General features: G+C 43.6%; 3 protein-coding genes across 4 annotated transcripts; 2 read left to right on the top strand and 1 right to left on the bottom strand.

Annotated features, from left to right (window-relative positions):
- Window positions 1–252: 252 nt before the first annotated feature.
- On the top strand, window positions 253–2725 carry LOC123086596 (uncharacterized). Its single transcript, XM_044508363.1, has 8 exons — window positions 253–583; window positions 676–774; window positions 918–1077; window positions 1190–1369; window positions 1466–1600; window positions 2189–2271; window positions 2375–2468; window positions 2563–2725. The coding sequence occupies exons 1-8, from the start codon at window positions 309–311 to the stop codon at window positions 2647–2649; spliced, it is 1113 nt and encodes a 370-aa protein (XP_044364298.1). The 5' UTR covers window positions 253–308; the 3' UTR covers window positions 2650–2725.
- Window positions 2726–2958: 233 nt separating this feature from the next.
- Window positions 2959–8084, bottom strand: LOC123086594 (uncharacterized). The gene is made up of 3 exons (XM_044508360.1): window positions 7592–8084; window positions 4848–6672; window positions 2959–3835 (listed from the first exon to the last, which is right to left on the bottom strand). The coding sequence occupies exons 1-3, from the start codon at window positions 8067–8069 to the stop codon at window positions 3151–3153; spliced, it is 2988 nt and encodes a 995-aa protein (XP_044364295.1). The 5' UTR covers window positions 8070–8084; the 3' UTR covers window positions 2959–3150.
- An 86-nt stretch (window positions 8085–8170) lies between these two features.
- On the top strand, window positions 8171–13408 carry LOC123086595 (uncharacterized). Of its 2 annotated transcripts, none has more exons than XM_044508361.1 (14): window positions 8171–8408; window positions 8859–8944; window positions 9649–9803; window positions 9884–9948; window positions 10097–10283; window positions 10628–10891; window positions 10982–11115; window positions 11265–11454; window positions 11537–11596; window positions 11675–11926; window positions 12009–12267; window positions 12337–12542; window positions 12668–12718; window positions 12836–13408. In XM_044508361.1, the coding sequence occupies exons 1-14, from the start codon at window positions 8341–8343 to the stop codon at window positions 13124–13126; spliced, it is 2268 nt and encodes a 755-aa protein (XP_044364296.1). In that variant the 5' UTR covers window positions 8171–8340; the 3' UTR covers window positions 13127–13408. The 2 variants fall into 2 exon arrangements, with proteins under 2 accessions (XP_044364296.1, XP_044364297.1); XM_044508362.1 differs by having other exon boundaries at window positions 8340–8408; window positions 9636–9803.
- The last annotated feature ends 625 nt before the right edge of the window (window positions 13409–14033 follow it).

A 14033-nucleotide genomic window follows, 5' to 3' on the forward strand; every position in this document is an offset into this window, starting at 1 on the left:
TTCTGTATAGTTTTAGTTTAGTTTAGGTTTAGTTTGAAGCTGGTGCGATGAATACATATCAAACTCGTTAAATTTCATTAGTTTGCATGTAATATATCGAATTCGTCTAAATTTCTGTTAAAAAATTTAAAAATGGATTTTTTTTTTTTAGTATAGTGTTGAGGGAGCTGATTTGCCCTTGGAGATGCCCCCGAGAATGGCACAAAAGAAGAACATTTCACACCACTGCGGTGGGCTAATCCATGCCGGCCCATCTGTACAAGGGCAGCGAGTTCGCGCTTTCGGGGTCACCAAGCCCATCCACCATAATGCTCCGCCTCCCCTGCCTCCTGCGTGGCGTCTCCTCGCCGGCGGCGTCCTCTCTCCGGCGAGCCTTCCGCTCGGCGGCCTCCCTTGAAGCCATCCTCTCACACTCCCACCCATCCAAGGCCTCCTCCGAGGACCAGGCGGGCCCCGCCCACCTCGCGCTCTACAACTACCCCACCTTCGCCGGCGCCTACTCCGCGCTCGCCGCTGACCTCTTCCACCGCCGCCTCGGCCGGCGCCTCCTCGTCCTCCCCTTTTCCTCCGTCGAGCCCTTCAGGTCTCCCTCTCACTTGCGTCTCACCGTTCCCTCATTGCGTTGGCCTCCAATTGATTATGCTTGTCTGTTTCGCACTGGCTTGGAACAAGCAGAGCGGAGGACTTCAAGGGTGCCGGGTTCCATTCTTGCTATCTTTTGGATTTCATCGGGCCAAGGAATTTTGCGTTGGAGCTCTCTGGATTCATCCCCAGGTGCGTTCAACAAGTTGCAGAAATCTCAGCAAGTCTGCAACTGAATTTTCTTCTTCTTTTTATCTTGACTACAAAATTTGAAGTGGAGTGTATGCACTGATATACATAAGAAACCTCGTGACATACCATTTCCAATGATGCAGTGTGGTGGCATTTGATCACCGGCAAAGCACACTGGCAAGGATCCCACAGATGGGTCGATGCCCAACTAACCTTGACATCCGCATCGACACGGCAAAAAGTAGCGCCCGAGCTGTATTAGACTATTTCTCCAATAAGCTTACATCGGAAAACCCTGATTCCGTGAGTAGGACGAGTCATTCCATTCCTGTTCTCTTTCTTTGGGATATGTTCCTGTTCATTGTATCGCGTCATTTGGGAAATAAGAACATGAGGTTGTTCTTTTCTCATCCAGGAGACATGTGAGAATCTGTTGGGCCAAGAAGATGAGGAGCGGGTTTCAAATGTTGTCAAATATGTAGAGGATGCTGATCTGCGGCAATGGCAGCTGCCCGATAGCAGAGCATTTCATACAGCTCTCAGGGATGAGCGTGCAAAGTTAAATTGTGTCAGTAATCCTCATGTTTTTGAGCAGGTGAAGGTCTACCCGCTGCAATCATGCTTATAAGCTTCTTTTGTGTATCCCTGAGGATGGCATGGTCAATCACCATTTTGTTGGCACTCCAAACAGCTAATGCAACTTGATGTTAGCGATCTGCTTGCTAGAGGGAATTCATTAGCTCAAAATCGTCTAGAGGCTGCAAGGAAGCTCATACACAATCCTTTCAAGATTTACCTCGGACAAGGGCTATATGGTGAATGCCTTGTAAGTGAAAATAATGCTCTTGCATTATTATAGTTATTATCCTTGATGTACCTTTTGATAGTGGTAGCCGCATAGCACCTATTTTTTCTTTACTGGAGCGTCCTTAGATTTCTTTAGCACAAGCATGTAATATGTGCATCCAGGACTGCTCTCACATTAATGGTATGGGCTACATTAAGTCTAGTTCAAAGGCAAAATACTCTGGGCCATTTTTCCTTTATTGTTTAGTTAAACTAAAGACTATCTATAGTTCAAAGACATGTGGACCTCATAGTTTCTCGCTTGAAATCAATGATTAACCTCATAGTTCAAAGCTGCCATTTGATGCAAACTTATTTATGCTTAAGAGCATTCTTTGATTCTCATGCACTTATCTGCCTGCAGTATTGCTGCAAACATGGTTTCATGCTTGGGCATTAATGGACCCAGCCCCGAAAGTTTGAGAGCAGATATTAGTTGGCTAATAAAACAAAATCAAGAGTTTTTTGGTGGCCTTGTCATCCACAATTTTACATCTGAAACTTATTGTGTTCGTACTGTTGAAAGAAATCTTATGTTATAACATTACATGCTTTACTGTACTATTAGGCAATCAGAGCCGACGGGGATTCAAAGCTGAGCCACGAAATCGGCTTGGAGTTGAGCAAGATGAGTGCTGGCGCCGGATTAAGGTACAAACTTTGTTTGCAAGTTTCAGAGCACATGGACACCGAAATTGTGTGTGGTTGGCGTTGTTTCAGTGATTTTTCATGAACGCTTTGTTTCACTTGGTAGACCAATTGGGGCAGTGGTCTTTATGCAACGTGGACTGCTGAAGATCTGCTTGAGGACTACAGACAATTCAACCAACACAGCAGAGGTCGCCAAGGTGCGTGTTTCTCTTATTGTCTCTGTAAACCAGCATGGTTTTAGTCTTTTAGTAGTTTAGCTGTTCATACCTCACCATGCCGTTTGAAATTTAGGCATATGGCGGAGGTGGAAAGGCGAGCTCAAGTTCTTTCGCACTAAGGATGGACGAGTTCAACGCCTGGATTAGGGAGAACACATGAACCGGCATGGAATGCTGGATGGCAATCTGGTGTACCATATCGTAACATGCATGCATGTCTAGTTGCGACGAAGATGTGAAAAATGAGCAGCTGATGTTGGAAGGTGAGACTGTATCCTTTGAATGGAGTGGGAGCGATCTAGGGCAAGATTTGTTAAGCCTGAAGCTGTTTAAGATCAGATGTTGATGCGCACGACTCCCCTAATTGGTAGGGCTGGGTGTAGAAGCATAGATGATCGCAAGCAGCGCAATTGGTCTGATTGTGTAATCAGCGACCAAATCCTCTATATAGACATGCAAATTAGAGATATTTGCCATGAAAATATTCTATGGTTTTATACGTTTAGCATAATTACAAAAGGCCATCATCTAGTGCATACCACAAACGTGTTGATGTTAATAATGACAATGAAAAATAAATGAGAGAACACAAAATAATAATGTTCAATTGTGACAGCATTTTATTTTATACTACTTGCAAAGCACCAGTGCTGACTTGATATCACGAGTGTTGCTGCTGCTTGGTCGAAGGACGATAACACTGACGATAATGTTTATTCGATCGAGAGCATTCCGCCTTGAAATTTCTTGGCGGTGAACCATCATCCTTGCCTGTTTGTGTTTCCCACGAGGCAATAATTTCGACGAGCGAGCTCCGTGATGGGTCTCTTCTTGCTTGTTGGCTTGCTGTATGATTTTCATCCTCGGAAAATTCAGCATCCGAATCTTTTCCTGCTTGTTCATCTATCGCATGAATTTCACCATCAGAAAACTCATCATCTGACGAGGTGGGAGGGTGATAGCGCACCACTTTATCAGTTTCTGGATGAGGATCACCAGCACTGGACACAGGACCAAGCTCTTCCCAGGCAAAGTCATCGACATTACCTTGGTCTTCATTGCCCTTGCAGCTGGCCTGGCTGTTTCCGTTTCTTGCAGGGAACAACTTACTTGATATGGTTGTGCTTCCATTTGCAAGAGAACTTGACCCTTCTGGTTTACAGGAATATAATGGAGCACATGTTCCTCTCTGAGGCAGCGTAAGTTGGAAATGAAAAGTTTCCGACCTACACTCCTTGATCCATTTCTTCTCAGAGATCAACAGCTGTACTAACTGATGGATATGTCTCTCGTCAAGGCCTTTGAGAAGCGAACAGCCCTTCTGCAGTCCATGTGCCAACTCCTCCCTGCCAAAAATAAGCAACTATCTGAGTAATAGTACTTTCTAAACAATCGGTCCATAGATTATTTCACATTACATGTCAGACAAGTCCTTGTCCACCATAGGATGGGAATTGCATGAGCTGGAATAACTGTACTGTAACTCGATGAATATAATAAGTTTGGACCTGGACTATATATGTTTCAGTGTTTCACAAGCATATAGATATCATACCCAGTTCAGGAAATATCATCCTTATTTGATTCGTGTCAATAAGAACAATATACATCATGAAATCATGAGCAGACAAGGAAAGTATTGTTTTATTTTAAGGAAAAGAAAGTAATTTTAAAATACATTGATTTTTTATCTACACGACCCAGCAACATCACCAGGCAGGCAATACACCATGCAATTTCATATTATATTTTGGTGCTTCCACAGGTGATATGTTTCTGTTAACGCTTACGAGCAAGACATTTGCTTGTAATACAGTATGATGGATCATCCACTGAGCACTGCACTGTTTGTCACTCCAGATATGACAAGTTGACAACCACAATGAAGCTTATTGGTTACTAGTAATCAGGATATTCAGACTAGCATATTGATCTTCAAACAAGTTGGAGAACAGAAAAAGGGATCAGCTCGGGTTCATGAACAAAAGAATCCACTCAATATGAGCAAAACACTACCACTATGCACCTTATGCTCAGTCTTCTCGTCATGTTTCTGGGTGCATGATTAAGTTTCTGTGTTTTTCTACAAAATTGCACAATATCCTAGAAGGTGCCATGGGATCAGCTTGCAAGCAAAAATGCGACCCCATAGTTTTCCGGACATCAAGCTTTTGTTCTCATTTCAGTTACAGATCTACAACTGGTTCTTAACCAAAGAGCTAGTATTGTTAATCCAGGTTATATTATCTGTGATAGGTCGTAATTTGCTACTACTTATTAAATCTGAAGCCAATGTCACAAACATTGATGTTGGGTAGATATAAGAAATAAAAGGAGAAGCAGGAAAGATACATTTACCTTGCCTTTGCTTCTGAAACAAGTTTTGCTCCATGATGGGTTAAAAGATATTGCTGTAGTGCATCCCAGAAGTAAGATTTTTCAAACATTTCAACTCCTACTTGCTGTCCACTTGCACTGTTAACAAATGAACATCCTTTGTCCAAATCTTTCCTTGTTCCATCACGATTTTGATTATCTTTTTTATCTGATTTTCCAGCTGACCACCACCTTGCTGCCCAGCTAAATATTCCTTTGTTGCTTTCTCCAGAACCTCGTATCTTTTCAGGCTTGCTGATTTTGACTGTTTCGCCAGAGTGATTCTTTGTATTTGCAAAATCCCCCTTGACATCTGTTTCAGAACAGTTATTAGACAGGTCATTTGACAAACTAGTGCTGCCTGCTGAACTGTTATCAGGACCATTCACATCAGGACTGTCAGTTGTGGAACAATTCTTCATGGCCTTTCTCAAACGTCTGTTATGTTGCCCTTCCTGGCTTGTTACATCACTGGACCCTTCAGAAAAAGTAGCATCATGAGATGGATGGACCTGGGGCTTAATGGTCTTGGGACCAGTCCATAGTATCTGAATCCTTTCAAGTAGCCCTTTTTTACCAGTAGTACCTTGAGCCTCCGAGGAGGGAGTTGCAGCAGTGATCACCATATCAGCTTCCATATGACACGCAGGTGGTTCAGATGGCTTAATAAAATCTACGGGTGGAGCTTTCCTTTGGTCTCTAGATAACAAACCACACTGGGAAGATGGAGCATCAGCTATCGGAATCTTCCTTTGTTCTGGAGACAATATATCTGATGGAGAAGATGGTGGCTTCTCATTCTTCGTCTCAATGAGGCATTTTACCTCACCATTACTTTGAGCAGAAGGAAATCTATTAAAGCTTTTTTCACCAACTACGGCAGGTTGACTATCACCTGGTAAAGGATCTATAAATTTGACATAATCAGGCATAGCTTGGAGAAGAGCACTGAAGTTTTTCAAGCCATATAATCCATTATACATAAACAACTTGTTCTCTTTAAGTTCTCTCAGAAGATCTTCAACGTTGACCCCTCCAGGATAAGAGTTTAGTGCTCTCCTGATACAGTTGACCACAGATTTGGGGATTCTAGGTGTCTCCTCTGGTTTCTTGGGCTGCAATGGTACATTCATGGAGTGCTTGGATTCTCCTTGCAGGAAGGGGTCATCACCGACCAGAATTTTCTTTTGTTCTAAAGATTCTAAAGATAATATATCTGATGGAGAAGATGGGACACTGGATGATCGTGGCTTCTCATTCTTAGTCTCAATGAGGCATTTTCTCTCACCAATACTTTGCTGAGAACTCATTCTCATAAAGCTTTTTTCACCAAATACAGCGGGTTGACTATCACCTGGTAGAGGATCTATAAAGTTGGCATAATCAGGCCCGTTGACCGCAGATCTGGAGACTATAGGTAGCTTCTCTGGCTTCTTGGTTTGCAATGATACATTTCCGGAGTGCTTTGGTTCTGCTTTCTGGAAGGGGTCATCAAGAGCTCCCCTGTAATTACCATACCAAGAACAGGACAAACCATCAGGAGGCTGGTTAAAATGTTTCCGAGTAAACCCCTCCCCTTTAATCAAAGCTTCCCACGGCCACATAATTGTTGCTGCACTGCACAGAATGCTGGGCTCAGTAGTGGGACAGGCTAGCAGTATGTTGTAATTGCTCATCCGAAGGCGATGCAGAATATTTGCAAAGTGTTTATCCCCAGATATAAGGAAGAAATGGGCTGGTGGAGGGTTCTGAGCAATCCAATAGACAAGATCAGCAATGAATGATCTGTCAGAACCATCCTTTCCACCTATACAAAGTCAGTATTATTAGTACCATACGATCAAACAGCAGCGCAAGATAAGTAAAAACTACATGCAACATTAAGAAAAAAAAATACAGAACTGAGTCCCATTTAACTTGAAGCGACAAAAGAAGAGTTGAAGACTAGAAATACTCCGAGACTAGCTGAGAATTGAAATTCAGTAATATGCACTCACCAAAATAGCCTTATAACACCATAACAGTAGATAAGCGAGCAGGCTTCCCTACACTGTCCATCTACTTATTTACCAGTTGTGTTGGGTAAAATTTCTCCAAAGACCACAAATAGACTGTTTAAACAGCTTTTTTTTGTATACATGACACATACATATGAGTTATTGCATATAGAGCAATTTTCATGTTTTAGTGACCCCAACTTTTCTAGAACTTAATAAAGAAGGACACCGATAAAGCCTGAATAATTCTAAGGTCAACTGAGATGACCCCAATGGGCAACCTCTATCTATTTTTATGAAGAAGAAGACAAGAAAGTGTAACGGTTCCTATTAAACATCGACAAAATAGTATACCTCACAATGATATATTGGAAATGATCGAGGTACATTTAGCACAAATATCAATCCGGTAAATACAAAACGAAGTACTCCCTCCAGCAAAAATGCTCTTAAATTGCGGGACGGAGGGAGTATCATCTAGAATCTGCTTTCATTTTCAGCATTCATACACCAATTAATGCAACTTGTAGCAAATTTCCAATCCCATAACACCCCACTGCACAACTACATCCAACATAGGAGACTAGCAGCATAAAAACAGACGAACAATTCTGCAATGCATTCTGAGGCATATAAGGTAATAACATTCCCAATTCGTGTGATAGAAAACCCAAACAATGACAGTAGGCGAGTAAGGAAATGGTGGCTGGCGGAGGTGGAGGACGCAACTGGTGGGGACGTGCGAGAACGCGACGCCGGTGGCCGCGAGGACCTCCTGGACGGGGCGGGGGAGCACGAAAACATCGCCGAAGGCGGTGATCTCGACGGGGCCCCGGATGCCGGCGGCGCGCAGCGCGGCCGTGACGCGCGGGGCCACGCGGCAGGGGTTGGCGTCGGGCGGAAGCTGGCACTTCTGGAAGTCCCACCACACCGACACCTTGACCTCCTTGCTTTCCTCCTGCTGCTGCTGCTGCTGGGGCTGCCCCCTCCACCGCTCGCCGCCGCCCGCGTGCGAGCTGAGCCCGCGAAGCCCCCGGAGGCGGAGGACGAGGAGGGTGTATCCGCGGCGCGGAAGCGCTTGATACATGGCTGTGATCACCGGCATCGCTCGCCGCGGCGGCGCCACGGGCAGCTGGAGGCGGTGGCTGGCTACTGCTGGCGGCGGGGTTTCTCCAGGGCTTAAGAAGGATGAAGCCGAATGCTTCATGGGCTGGGCTCTCTGTTGTTGATCCGAAAGATAGACTGATATGGGCCCAAAGTGGCCTCCTGAACGAGGAGGTAGAAGAGGCCCATTGGGATAAAAGCTCAGGAAAGAAGGAGAGCCGAGAGCGCGTAAGGGTTGGCCCCCACACACACGGCGCGGTCTGCGGGGAGCGGCAAAGGCGATTTCGCCGGCGTTGGTAGTGGAAGCGGGTGTGCGCGCGACGCCGCCAGCCGCCGGCCGCCGGCCGATCCTTCTCCGGCCGCCGCGGGGCGCGATGGAGACGGCGCACGAGGTGGCCATCTACATTGACCGCTTCCACAATCTCGACCTGTACCACCAAGGGTAACGAGAAGGGCCATGTGCATCTTCCCTCCTTCCATTGGCGCTCCTTCTTTTCTTGATTCTTGAATGGCGGCATGTGGATTTTCCTGAGCCTCTGTCGGGTAGATAGAGATACGATTGGCATGCGATTTTCCTTCAGATGAATGTTTCGTTCCTGTGACCATTTCTATGCGGAATTCTTTTTCGAGAATACATATAGCACCATCTATATTAAAGAAGATTTCTATGGGGAATTTCATTCCTGGTTCCCTGATTGGTAATCTGGTACGATTTTATTTTATTTTTGTATTTTTCCGACACCCTGTTTGGTAATTTCACATTCTAATTTTGTTCTTCTGTCCATTCCTCTCGGAGAACGATCAGTTGCAAATTTCCGCCCCTTTTTCCCCAACATGCGGACGCTATGAAATTTGATTATTTCTTTTGAAATTTGCTTGTGTCTGCGTGCAGATGGTACCGGATGAAGATTAGTGCGGCGTGGGAGCAGGACGACGGCAGGGCACCGGTGTCGCCAGCCAGGGTAGCACAATACGAAGGTTCTTGCATCTCCCATGGCTTGGAAAAAGAAATTTCCGTACTCACTTTACATTTCTTGCATGATCCTGTGTGGGTGGAACCGTGGAAGTAAATGTCTAAATTCGTGCTTGATGATTTATCTGCCAAGAACTAAAGGACTTACTTAGGTGGGGCATTGTGATTTGGGATTGTTCAAATGAATCATTTCCAATATTTATTGTGCCTGATACATATATCATGGAAAATATGTACTCGTATGTTCCATTGTTGGGGGGGGGGGGGGGGGGAGTTGAGAAGGTATGTTCTGCGTGATTGTTCTTCAATCCTGCCTTGTATTGGTAACCGTAATCAGATTATTCTACTTATTATGATCAACACGTAGACCAGTTTGTAATGTTAAAGCAACAGCTGTTTGCCATCTTGCATTGACTTTAAATGATCTGTTCATTGCTATTTTTATCTTGAATTAAATCAATTCATTACTAATTTAGCTCTTGTTTTTTCTTTGGTTAGTTTAGGCAATTTTGGTTTGTTCAGTTTTGGTCGTTCCTGTGCTTGTTGTGCTGCAATGAGCATTTTGATGCCTGTTAGAAAAAATAATAATTCAGGGTGCAGAAAAATATTAGGTTGGATTTTCCATGCTGGGACATTTTTTTGTCTAGTATCCTTTGAAATTGTCAATCTTTTGGCTAATAGATAATGACATGCTAGGTGGATTGTGCAGCTACTGATATTGGTGCGAAGCGTGCATGTGGCTTTTGGAAAATAGATGATGTCGACAACAGCTTCTATACACAGCCATTTAGAATTAAATATGCTAGACAAGATATTTATCTATCACTTATGGTGTCTTTCTACATACCCAACAGTCAAGATGAGGTTGGGTTTCATAAAGTTTCTTTTTTTTATGTAATCATGTCTTGTATATAGTTTGATTTGTTCAGCTTTGTCTATTATAGGGTCCAGCAACTTCTTCAGTTATGTTGAAGTTTGAGCTCCTATTTGTTCCAACATTGGGGAATAGGTGAGTGTGTATGTTATTTCCATCTCTTTAGATCTTGTTTTGCATGCTCTCGACATGTTTGTTCATTGTGGAGTACATGTGCATCTAACATTTCACAGGCTGACTGCATCAATACTGAAGCATGTTCTCCTTTTCTTCTCTATTACAGGATTGAAACTGAAGATTCAAATGACCAGTATTTGATCCCTGTTCATGAATTTAGGATCCCACATAGGGCACTCCTGGGTTTACACACATATTGTCCTGTCCATTTTGACACTTTCCACCCTGTGCTTGTTGATCTGACCATACATATAGTGTACCTGAAAGCTGGCGTGACTAAATCGTCACTGAAGGTACACAGGTTTGTGATGCTTTTAGCTTGAATATTATTTTTAGGCACTTAGTCTATTCCACAAGCTTGTCTGAGACTGCTACTATAACAGAAACCATATGTCCGCTTTCTTCTTTTTTTATACTAAAAAGAACTAAAGCAGAAATATGCTTCTAACAAGTTTGGCATAAAATTTTAGAGATACCAAATGTGTGTGTGTGTGTGTGTCTATATATATATATATATAGTTATAAATGTGAGGTTAATTACTTTCTTGATGTTATTTCATGCCCCTGAATAAATTATTTCTTTTATTGCTAATCATCTCATCAAGTTGGTGAGTAAAATGTGTCATTCATTATGCAGGCATTCAAGCAAGGTTCAGTCTCAAAGTTATATGATATTCTGAAGGCATTATTATCTTCTAGAGAACTGTTGCTTGAGGAAGTAAAGAGGATCAGTAATGGTATTGGTACAACTCTTGAAGATTTGGATGGCGCTGATTTAACACTTGGTAAATACGAGTCAGTTCACCCAACAAAGTCAAGTTTTCCTAATTATACTAATGGGCTCCCTGTAACCCCAAAGTGCATTGGCCAGCAGTTTGGCATTTTACAAGATCTTCTAGAGGTACTTCATTTCTCTGTTGAAGATGACTACTGACAAAGTGCAAATATGGTAATTTTGCTGATTGGATACATTATCTTCCAAGTATTTCAGAGATCTGATGATGCGGTTCAAAGCACTAATGATGCTATGCTGTACACTCTTTCCAAGGAAGAATTGTTAGAATTATTTGAAACAGTGAGCGACCAACTTTCACTTGTATGGAGTGGATTCCTGAAGTTTCATAGGTGAGGTTAATTGCTTTCTTGATGTTACTTCAGAAGATGGGCATTTTCTATTGCTCTCATGTGTTAGTGGCTAGCACCGATGTTTCTTAACATTTTAGATTATTTCATGTCATTCCTTATTCAGCCAAAGTATGGTTGTTCTCCTGCAGGACAAATAAATTAAAGATACTGGATTACTTGCATGATATTTGGGATGTTGATCGGAAATCAGAATGGTCAATATGGATTGTTCATTCAAAAATTGAGATTCCACATCGTTACATGCACGGTATGGGTGACAGTTCGTCTCCTCGCCATTCACTCCGGAGGGTTTCCAGCTCAAAGAAGTTGCATCATGATGTAATTGTCTTCTCTTGATTGTTTACAACGAAGTATGCTTGATACGCTTGTCACTGTTTTATGGTTCCATATATTTTTGTAGCCTGTACAGAATGCTTCTTCACGAGCTGAACTCCACAGAAAAAGTATTGCGCAAATGAAGGTCAGTCTTTGTTGATGTTGGAACTGTAAGTGAAACACTTATCTTAATAAGAGGAGACTAATGCGAAGTCCACTGCAGATTAACGCACGGTCTGTTCAAGATATGCATATCTATGCTAATCCTTCACGTGTTCCTGTTGTTCTTATAGAACAACATGTCATGGTCGTTCCACAACATGGTTGTAACAAGGATTTGTTGGCAAATGCTCCAGATCTGTATAATACTTCTGTACCACCTAACCTACAAGGAGATTCTTTTGCGGGGAGTCCTAGCGGTGGTAAAAACGCTGGACATGTCTTACGAGCTGTCATTTTTGTGCATGGATTTCAGGCAAGTTTATTTGGACTTATGTGTTGGTTTGGATCTAATTAGTACACATTTAATTTGAACTTCTGCCGATGTCAAAAAACAGGGGCATCATCTGGATCTTTGTCTCATTAGAAACCAATGGCTTTTGCGTGATCCTGGAGCTGAGTGTCTATTGTCCGAGACAAACGAAGATAGAACATATGGAGATTTTAAAGAAATGGGTAGAAGGCTTGCTAATGAAGTAGTCTCATTCCTAAAGAACAAATTGGATAAGTATTCAAGGCATGGAGGCTGCAGAGAATTGAGGCTTAGTTTTGTCGGACACTCCATTGGGAACGTCATCATCAGAAGCGCACTATCAGGTATTTTCAACCTGGGAAATTCCTTCCAAACAGACCGCTGCATGTGGCTAATCAATTTCCATTCAACAGAACCCAAGTTGCAGCCGTTTTTGAAAAACCTCCACACATACATGTCGATATCAGGGCCTCATTTAGGTTACTGGTACAGCTCAAATTCGTTGTTCAACTCTGGCCTCTGGCTTATGAAGAGACTCAAGGGACTGCAATGCATGCATCAGCTCACTTTCACCGATGAGCAAGACCCCCAGAATACATTTTTTTACAAGCTCTGCAAGGTACATCGATTAAATATATCAACCTCATGCTAGAATTAGATGTTTTCTATAGCTAGAAGTAGAACTAGGACGGTAGGCCAACTTCCTAATTTGGTGTATGCGCCTACTTCCCTATCCTTTTTCAGCTCAAGACACTGGAGAACTTCAAAAACATCATTTTGGTGTCTTCACCGCAGGTGCTTAATATGACCAGCATGCCTGCCCTTCCTTTCGAATGCCAGGATGGTTTTACTCATTCTATTAGATATCCAGAAGGTTTACTCATAAATCTGGTCACAATCTTCCTGTGCTAGGATGGTTACGTCCCATACCATTCAGCAAGAATCGACCTCTGCCCGGCCTCGTCGTCAGATAGCTCGAAGAAGGGGCAGGTGTTCACGGAGATGCTCAACAATTGCCTGGACCAGATCCGTGCACCCACCTCCGAGACGCGGGTGTTCATGCGCTGCGACGTGAACTTCGACCAGTCCACACAACGACGGGACCTCAACTCCTTTGTCGGTAGGGCTGCACACGTCGAGTTCCTGGAGAATGACATGTATGCCAGGTTCATCATGTGGTCCTTCCCGGAATTGTTCCTGTGATGAATGAGGGTGTACCGTAGGCTGGGGACGAGGGCGCCACCTCCATTCTGTAAGCGAAAATTCACATGGCCATACTGAAATGACTTAGTAGTTGACAGCCGATGGAAATGTAAGATGTTCTACACTAGTGGGAGTTCATGTTCTTAGAAAAGAGGCATGACAAGCAAAGTACGGGACGCTTGGGATACTGGCTAATACTCCCTCCTTTTCAAATTATTTGAAGTTCTAGCTTTGTCCTAATTTAAACTTGTTTAACTTTGACCATTTATAGAGAAAAATTGCTAATATCTGGGATATAACATATGATGTTTCGCCCCTTCCGCGCGGGGGGGGGGGGGGGGGGGGGGGGGCTCTTTAATGAGAGATGTGGAAAAAAGTGAAGTAAGGGTGCCCTATGGGTTTCTGATTTTGCCCCTTGGTCTCTTTTTTTATGTCAAAGGGAAATTCCATTCATTGAACCCTTGTTCAGTTTTCCAAAGAAAAAAAATCATCCCAGCCTGGCCAGATGGGCCAATTATCAGGCTGCTCTAGCTAGGCTCCCACCACCACCACCGAGCCGAGCTGTGAAACAGTCCAGCCCGGCCTGTTCTGCTGCAAGGAAGAAGAAGAAAAATACCAGCGCACATGTGCTTGTGTTTGAGATTCCCTCAAAAAAAATGCGCCTGTGCCTGACAGGTGGATCCCACCAAACGACGTAACCGTGACGCCTGAGTGACGCAACAGTGAAACCCAGCAATATGCGGGCGGGGCCACCGTCACAGCCCGCTCACACAGCAGCACAGCAGCAGGCAGCAGCCAGCCAGCAGACATCATTCACACGCACACACTGCACAGGGCCTCCCCTCCTACTCCTAGTGCTAGTACTTGACCGATGATGATGCACACGCACAACAACAGAGCAGGACAG

The sequence above is a fragment of the Triticum aestivum genome, chromosome 4A (assembly GCF_018294505.1).
Source record: "Triticum aestivum cultivar Chinese Spring chromosome 4A, IWGSC CS RefSeq v2.1, whole genome shotgun sequence".
In the NCBI taxonomy this organism is placed as follows: Eukaryota; Viridiplantae; Streptophyta; class Magnoliopsida; order Poales; family Poaceae; genus Triticum; species Triticum aestivum.